The sequence below is a fragment of the Brachionichthys hirsutus genome, chromosome 7 (genome assembly GCF_040956055.1).
Source record: "Brachionichthys hirsutus isolate HB-005 chromosome 7, CSIRO-AGI_Bhir_v1, whole genome shotgun sequence".
Classification (NCBI taxonomy): Eukaryota; Metazoa; Chordata; class Actinopteri; order Lophiiformes; family Brachionichthyidae; genus Brachionichthys; species Brachionichthys hirsutus.
In genome coordinates this window covers 5,993,005-6,001,958 of record NC_090903.1, presented here as the reverse complement: position 1 = coordinate 6,001,958, position 8,954 = coordinate 5,993,005, and the positions used below count along the sequence as shown (strand labels likewise).

Below are 8,954 nucleotides of genomic sequence, written 5' to 3'. Positions count from 1 at the left end.
CCAGCATCCTCTCTTTAACCATTTAATATGTAAAAACATAAAAACAAACATTTCTATCAACGATAGCTTTATTACTAAAACATTTAAGAAAAAAATGTCACGCATTTAAAAACAGTGTTTGGTATATTAACAGTGTCAGGTCCATCACTGCTCCCGTGTGCTCCGAGGCTGAATCATCGTGTCCGTGATGTCGAAGGCTTCTATGAGCTCCTGGGAAAGAACAAGCAGATCTGAGGATCAGATTTAGACACAAAACTAAATATATTGCTGTGAGAGTAAACCTCGTGTGCCGCTAACCTTCCATATCTTTGGACTGAGAGAGATGATGCACTGTTTACGGGTAGATGGTCCTGCAGCGTCCGCCTCTTCCTCCTCTGCAGGCGCTGAAATGCAGAAACACAAAAATAATGAACGTATCTTCGTATTATCCAGTACCAGGAACATGACAAAATATTAAATCTCTTTACCTATACAAGGCAGACTGTCATTAACCAGATACATGTGTGCCAGTCCATCCTGAAACACATACAACACTGTAACGTCTGCCAACGGCCCCAAGAGGGAAGGCGAGCTCTGCTGAAACCGCTATCGTTGACGTCTCACCCTGATCAGAAAGGATGTGTGGAAAATGTTCTCCACTGTCCGGGAAAATGAGTTGGGATCAATTACAAACTCGTAATACGATATTGCGGATGTTGCTGCAATAGGAAACAGAGAAACACAAGCATGTAACCATCGCACAATCCTGAAACGTTAATATATCTGAGGACTGTAGACCGAGTTTATCACTCACGATCGTCTTTGTGGTAAGTCTTCAGGTATCCCAGAATCCTTTCCACCTCTTTCTCCGTCGTTTCTTGATGGGAACCTTCGATTTTCTTCAGCTGACGTACAACATTAGTGCGATGAAGTAAATATTTGGACATCAAAACACTCTCAATGTGAACATGCAACAGCGTTGGACATGGAAAGTTGCTCCTTTGGAAATAAGCTTATCATCATCAGACAACAATGTGTTTGAACGACTGCATTAAAGATCCCGCCCACCTGAGTCGGCATTATCCTCTTGGCTTCCTTGCCAGGTGCCTTCCTCTGTCGTTCGATCTTTTGCTTTGGAGGCGGCGGCTCTGCGTGAAACGAACCGAACCTGCTCAAATGAACCACGGGAAAGCACAAGGTCAGACACAAGGTGCGTTTACATGGACACATTTAACCCGGTTAAAATCCTGATCGGAATAAAAATGCTTCATGGACACACCTTAACCGGAATAGTCTAACCCAATCCAGCCTGATCCGGTCACAATTCTATCCCGATCGGTTTATACCAATTTGTAACCCGGTCAGGGCGCATGAAAACACTTATTCCGATGTATCGGTACAAGTCGTCCTTACTGCGCATGTCTGTGAAGTCAGCTACACGCGCTGCTGCTGTTCCCGGAAGCTAGTTGAAGCAGAGCGAGCGAAAAGCACGGCGGGCGAAAGACAGAACTGGTCAATATCTGAGACAAACATGTTGCCGGAGACATTAAAGGAGGAAACTAAAAGCGCAAACGGGGAAAACGAGCGAAATAACGCTGACGTTTCAGGCAGAAAAGCGCGGAGCAATTATTTGTTTACAGCGGAAGTTGCTACGCTACGCTTCTTCTTCTACCATTTCCGGTGCTTTTGGTCAAACTGCGCATGTCAGAATATTCTGTTCCGATCAAAACTGTGATGCATGAACACGCAAATCCTAATCGGATCGGATTTTTAGGGTCCATGAACACGGCGCATCGGATCACAATTTTACTCTGAACTCTGATCGGAATAAAGAAATTTCGTCCATGTAAACGCACCTACAGACGACCCTGCTGAGGGACAACCGTAGCCCAGGGACCGTGTCAAACATACGTTGTGTCTGACCACTCAGCTACGTGCATACGGCACGAGTCACAGCCGGGCCGCGGCACGCCGACACACTCACATGTAGTGAAAGGACGGCGCCGTGCTGAAACAGCACGCGGCTCTCCTGGCCAATCTGTGCCAAGCATCCCGGGGGAGGTAGCCTCCCGCTGTGCGTCCATCCTGCTGCTCATCGTCATCGTCGTCGTCGTCTTCTAGTCGGTTAAGCCCCATGAAGGACAGCTGTCAAAGTAACAAAGGCTTTTCCACGTCACCACTGCAATGCACGTAGCATCAAGTTACAGCTAAACATACCGATTAAAATCCCAGAATAGTATTTACTTTAAGGATTTGAATTGTTTGGAGATTGCAGAAATCAGAAAATCCATCCTTTGTGATGTATTTGTGAAAATACTTGTACTATCTGTTATGATATATTTATTGCATCAATCACAAAACCTGCAACACAATGGGTGTTAAAGACTTTAGAAACACACGACTGGTTTTTGCTGAAAGGTTTCCCTCCCTAATTGTAAATGAAAATATTGACAAGTATATTTAGTTTAGTTAACCCCACAGTGTTAAATAACCGTGTGCAATGTACAGCCCTGCCTCATCCATGTGATATTCTGCAGCTAAAATATGAAGTAACAATATTGTACACAGAAGGAACTCACTCACCACGTGTTCGGCGTAAGTTGCAGGATCAAAATCTGTGCCCTCGGCAAACATTTGCGTGGCTTTCTCTTTTCCGAGTTCTGTGGCCACGACGAGGAGCTGCGCATCCAAAGCTGCTTCTCTCGCCTCTCGGACTGCCAAGAACACAATGACATGAACCCAACTGTTCAGGCTGTGTGGTGGTGGTGAGGATGATGATGATGATGATGATGATGATGATGATGGTGGCGGTGAACAGCGAGTCAGGCATGAATTCTTACTCTCCATACAGGAAACCATTAACAGCTACTGGGAGAAAATGCAAACTGGTACGTTGTATGTTTTTCTATGGCCACAAAGGCAACTCTCTTTCGACCCGACTGGATTGACCTGGTAACTGATGTTATTACTATTTACCTCTCAGAATAAGGAACACAGACTGAAAGTCAGCAGGCTCTAGTTCCACGCTTTACATAAAACCCAGTTTTCATTGTAAAGCTGCCTGGATCACAGCGATCGCTAGCGCTTCCCCGCTAATGTGCTCTAGTTTCATACAGACTACTTGTCATACGTAAGCCCAACAAACAAAGCCACGACACTTTGCTTTTAATCAGTGCAGAACATTGTTTTGTTATTCCTTTGATTCAGGTGGCGTTACGTTCTTAATGTTGATCCTGCTGATATTACAGTTAACAGAACACAGATTTATTGGTATTACTCACACATGATTAATTGATTTCCCTTTAAACCGGAGTCTTCCACCCACACATACCCCCCCCCCCCCAGAGTGACCTTTTAAATAGCACACCTACCATCTTTAAAAAGTTTGTTAGCCTCTTGTAACACCTCAGTCAGTTTGTTGTTGGAGGGACTCAGCATATCCTCCCTGTTCTCTGGAAACAACAAAACGCATCAAGAGGTTGTCCACCAGACCGGCGATGATCGATCCCCCCCCCCCCCCCCCGTGCCCGCCACTCACGCTGCACCGAGTTGATCAGGTCTCTGTACTTGCTCCGGATCGCCCTCCTGAGCCCCGGGTCTCCGTCCACGGCTTCGCCGGGCAACTCGAATGCGTTTCCCTCTTCGTGCTCGTCACTCTGCTGCGAGGAGTCTCTCCGGGAAGCAGGGCCATTCCGCGGGGGGGTCGCCGCTTCACCGCCGCATCGACCTCTCTTCATCGTCGGCCGCCTTGTGAAACAGGTGTAGGTTTCGGATTGGCGGCGTGCGTAATAAACGTAGAATCTTCCGACACGGTATTCTGGCGCTACGGCGACGTTAGATAAGTGAGCGAGCAACGTAGAGAACGAAACCTAGCTAACGTTAGCGTGTTAAAATACAATTTAGCTGACTCAATTTATAATTTAAAATCCAAACACGAACAGTAAACGGAGTGTAATCCTCCTGTAAGTTATAACGTCGTTGCCTTGTCGTTTATAGAAGGTGTTAGTCCTGCGCAGTCTTTGTGTTGCGCTAACTAACGACAGGCGATACAAAATAAACGTGCTAGCAACGTAGCTGACGGATTTTACTTTTATATCTTGATTGCAGACCAAACAAACAACGTACTTGTAGCGTGTTATTGTTTAACCTGGCCTGTTTTATTTTTTTTTTATTCAGGAAAGGTAATTTAAACAGACCTGAGTAGCAGAAACAAACGAGACGCGCGATGAATTTTCGTTTCCTACTACGGCGAAGCCACGACGGGCCCTGATTCGTCCTCAGTTGGAACTGCATGACGACAACACGTCGCACGTCGAACCGTTGCTGGGGAAATACACCACGTGATATATAACGGGCCAATTAAAGGCTGAGAGGGGGGTGGGACATGGCGTCGCCTTAGTGGGTTACGCCACATTTAGCTACGTACCGCTAGATGGCGCTAACGAAACGTGAAAGAGTCGCTCTTTTTTGGAATTCCTCGGTTTGTTGTCACTGCCAGCGCGCTCTCTCTCTCTCTCTCTCGCTCTCGCTCTCGCTTTAGTATCGTTCCTATAAGTTAAATAAAAACACACAATTATGTTTTTTGAACAAGCAGATCATACATTTTGCTTCCATGATCACTTACTAGTTGTTACTGAGTTCTTTTACTGCAAACTTTAATTCTTCACTGGCGAATAATCAAAATGAGTAAATTCTCTACTACTGTTGTTCGAGGGAGTTTTGGACATTTCATTAATTAATTGATTAATGTTTGTTTGTTTAGCTTTTTATTAAAATTGTTTGAAACAGTATACTTTTCCACAATAATTCTTTTAAGAGAACATTAAAATAAATTTAGATGATATGTTCATCGTCTAATATTGGTAAACCTTTCCTTCTAAGCAAAGTAGTTTACGAGTAAGTAATTAGTCCTCGTCTATTATCATTCTATAATTTATTTCCCCAAACTAAACGTTTCTCATTAGAATTCAACAGATTCACTTACTTGTAACCCAAGTTTTTCTGCAAAAAAAATTGTCTGTCCACAACGCATGCAGAAATGATGTCAACAAAGTGTCAGAATTTCCATTCCTCGTCGAAATAAACAACTACTGTATTCCTTTAAATGGTCCGACCAAGCATTTAATCTGTTGCTTGCGCCACAGTGAGGATCATCGTGCGCACTGATCCTTCCATTATCTCTCCGTGTTGTAAAGCTGCGCAGACGCCACGTAATATGTGCCCAGTTCATTTATTTATACCAACTTCTGTTTTGCCATGGAGGAGCTTCGTTTGGACCTTAATAACTTTCACTTGGACGGTGCAGAGAGGAGTCGGTGCGTTTTAACGAGCCCCCGTTCGTTGCAGACCTGTGCGCGGTTCGGAATCAAACCGGTCGAGCTCTTGATCAAATCACTAAACGAGCAGATTGCAGAACGGGATCACGTCCCCTCCGAGGTGGTGAGAGTTATGCACGAATCCTACGAAAAGGAGAGAACGAAGCTTCTGCAAACGTGCCGGGGGGAGAGGGAGAGGATTATCCTGGAGGCAGGCAGCAGGTGTAAAGACTTAGGCCTGAAGGTGCTGCCTAACAGCAAACGGAACGATCACCCCAAGGACTTCCTTTATGCAGATCTGTGTTGTAAAAGGAAGTCGGCGAGCAGGTTGTCCTGCTCAACCGGTGGGAAGAGCCGTGCAGACAGAAGCCCGGCGTGCGGCTTGAGCCTGGGAGACCTCAGACACTCCCCGGCCACTGAGATGAAGCTGGAGAGCATCACCAAGGATATCAGGAAGCAAATGTGCGTCCGAGTGTCAGAGAGGGACCGCAAGATAGCTGCTCTCATGCTGGTGAAGCACCAGGAGGAGCAGGAAGCCATGAGGCGCCGCCAGCAAGCGGAACAGGAGCGGCAGGAGGCCCGCAGGAAGGAGGAGGCCCATCGGTTTCAGGCGGAGAAAGAGAGGAGGAAGGATCTGAAGCAGGGTATGCAACGCTGGCACGAGATGCTGAGGGCTCGCAAGAGGATGAGGCAGCGGCGCGAGGAGGAGAAAGCAAGGCAGCTGGAGCGGGAGGTGCTGATGCACAAGGACAGATGGAGCAGGATGAAGGCAGAGGTCGCTGCACAGCGGAGAGAAGAGCTAGAGGCTGCACACAAAGAGGCACTGGGGCGCAAACGCTGCCAGGAGAAGCTGCTGAGACAGAAAGAGGAGGTGGAGAAGAGGAGGCAAGAGAGGGAGAGACGGGCTGGGGCAGAAAGGGGAGAGAAGGTCAGGAGGAGCAAAGAGATGCAAGAGCAGAAGAGGAGCAGGTGGCTGGAGGAGACAAATCGCCAGGAGCTGCTGCGACGCATCCTCCTGAGACATCGGGTCGAGCAGCAGGCAGAGGAGGAGGAGGCACAGGTGAGGAGAACAGCTGAGAGGAAGCTCCAACACACCTGTGAGAAACACGGCCAGGCCGCGGAGGCACGGCTGAGGGAGCTGCAGGAGCGGGCGTACCGGGAGGAAGGGCAGATTCAGAAGGCCCGGGCGAAGGCCAAGCTGCAGGACATCCAGCAACTCGCACACAAACAGCTGCTGCTGCAGCTGAGCCAGCGGCGCACGGACAGAGCTGCCACGCACGCGTCGGCTCATCACCGGGCCAGAGCCCGGCGGACACAGCAACGCAACGCACACAGGCTCCTCTGCCATCAGGCGCTCAGGGAACGGCTGCAGAGGGAGGAGGAGGCAAAGAGGAAGATCAGAGAGCGCTGCGTCTCAATGAAGGAGGGGAGGAGGGAGAGGCTGCGGAAGCAACGGGAGCTGGCGCAGGAGGAGGCGCACAGGCTGGCTCGGGCCTCCTTTCACATGAGGGAGAGAGTGAGAGCGCAGACACACCGGAGAACCTTTGATCAGATGGCCCGAGAGGCTCAGCTGATGGCCTCCACGAGAAACGTGAAAGCATGAAAGGTGTTATTTCATGCTTTCACACCGTGAGGCTGTCGCATTTGGCTCAGGAGCAATTTGACCGTTTCCACCGTCACAACTGGAATCTGACGGCTTGAGTTATCCAGAAACGTTTGTGAATTGGCTCATCTGCTCGCCCTGGTGAAACGTGAAATCACTTTTCAGTTTATAGCGTGACTTTTGGCGTTCTGCTTGACGTCACAGTCCCGACTGTTTATGACCTTTGGCTCACAGAGCAAATATATATATATATATTGAATGCTATAATTTTTATTGAAGTTTTGGTTTAATGCTAAGGCATGCTGTCCTAATACAAAAGCCATTACAAACACAAATGAAAACATAAGCAACATAGCCCCGTTTCCCCCAAAAAACCTAGCAAGCTGTGTAAAATGTAAATAGAATGATTGATTTACAAAATCTTTATTAAATCACACATTTAATTGAAAATGGTACAGCATGTCTTACAAAAAAAATCTATCATTAGCAGAAATGAATGTACTTTGAGAAAATTCAGGGAGGTTGAATCTGAGCCAGGCTCAAGCACAGCATGAGCTGTGAGGTCAGTGGAGGCCAGACTCACCGTTGTGTCACTATCAGTGTCTCACTAGACACACCTTTAATAGTGAACGTGCATTACTGGAACGCACCATGGACTCTAACAGGCATATACTAGTGCAGTGATGTTACCCTTATTACATTGTTATTGTCATTTTTATTTACGGAACATTTTGCAAAACATCTTAGGTGAAAATTAAATGTTCCCTTCTTTGCTTTGTTCCCTGCAATGAACTGGCGACTCGTCCAGGGTGTAGCCCGCTTCTCACCCGTAGCCAGCATAACCCGGAACTTTGGTAAGCAGCTGGAGAATCAATGTTTCGTTCCAGCTTCCTTTACTCCGAAGCAGTCGAAGCGATACTGAACCTCACACAATTGTTACCTTTATGTAATAGATCAATCGATTTTATTGCTCCCGAGGAAAATCTGGGATAATTATACAAACTATAAGATTATATATATATATATATATAATGTAGATCTTTTAATTAGAGATAAATATAAAGGCTGTTCCTGCAGCTGATTTCAAATGCATCCCTTCTGTTCTGGAACATATGAAGCAGTTACATTTAGTCATGTGTGCTATGCTGATGCGTTACATAATCTGTGATCACTTGATTGTTATATTGTATATTTTTCATAATCATTCGATTTTTTAACATTTTATTGACATATTTTTTTGAATGGCACTCAAAAAGTTAAGAGGCGTCTTCAAATAATTTAATGAGTGATGTTTGCTTACATATCTGCAATCTCTGGAGTCATTGATAAATTTAAGAAGCCATTCATGTCGGATCAATGACCTCTGGATCATTGATCCGAAAAAGACCAAACCCTGAGGCCACTGAATAATTACATGAACACACTAACTGTTATATCAAGAAACTGTGACTGACATATTGTTAATATATATAAGCATGAAATGTTTCTTTACCTTGATTCTTAGATGTTCTTTGAAACTAATAAATATTTCCATAAAAAATATCACATCCTGTGTCTTGGAAATCTGCAACATCAGTAAAATAAAGAATAAAGAATATAAAATAAAGAATTTGGCCTTTCCTCCCCCCCCCCCAAGCTTCTTAATGAACAAATAAAGGGCATTAGGTGTGTGTGTGTGCACTTTCATTTTCCATTTGTTTAGTTAAAACGTGTTATACGTATTTGGCGGTCACGCTAAATAGATCTAGTTACTGGTATTTCTGCTTTTGACTTGTAGCCAATGTCCTCAGAATCTTTTTCAGACATGATGAAAAGGCTTACGGAATGAAAACTTTGGCAGTAAATCACACGTCAATGAAATGTTTCGTCGTTCTTGGATTGGTAATTCAGCTCGTACATTAATGAGCAGGTTCCTTCTGTGTCTGTGTGTTTACCGGCCAAACGACAGCTGGAGTTGGGTAACTTCCACGCAGCGCTTGGCCTACTTCTCCTTCGGGTCGATTACGTGCCTCGGAGCTTGCTTCTTAGAACATTCCATTCGCATTGAAAGCACTTTG

General features: G+C 45.8%; 2 protein-coding genes across 2 annotated transcripts; one reads left to right on the top strand and one right to left on the bottom strand.

The window, feature by feature from the left end:
* Nucleotides 1-4,251, bottom strand: nsmce4a (NSE4 homolog A, SMC5-SMC6 complex component). Its single transcript, XM_068741404.1, has 11 exons — nucleotides 4,176-4,251; nucleotides 3,518-3,726; nucleotides 3,351-3,431; nucleotides 2,563-2,693; nucleotides 1,964-2,124; nucleotides 1,048-1,147; nucleotides 794-884; nucleotides 604-698; nucleotides 468-516; nucleotides 298-383; nucleotides 1-210 (listed from the first exon to the last, which is right to left on the bottom strand). Exons 2-11 carry the CDS (start codon nucleotides 3,714-3,716, stop codon nucleotides 145-147), a joined length of 1,059 nt encoding a protein of 352 aa, XP_068597505.1. The 5' UTR covers nucleotides 3,717-3,726; nucleotides 4,176-4,251; the 3' UTR covers nucleotides 1-144.
* Nucleotides 4,252-5,235: 984 nt separating this feature from the next.
* LOC137896061 (coiled-coil domain-containing protein 177-like) lies at nucleotides 5,236-6,897 on the top strand. The gene has a single exon (XM_068741591.1). It carries the CDS (start codon nucleotides 5,236-5,238, stop codon nucleotides 6,895-6,897), a length of 1,662 nt encoding a protein of 553 aa, XP_068597692.1.
* Nucleotides 6,898-8,954: the final 2,057 nt, after the last annotated feature.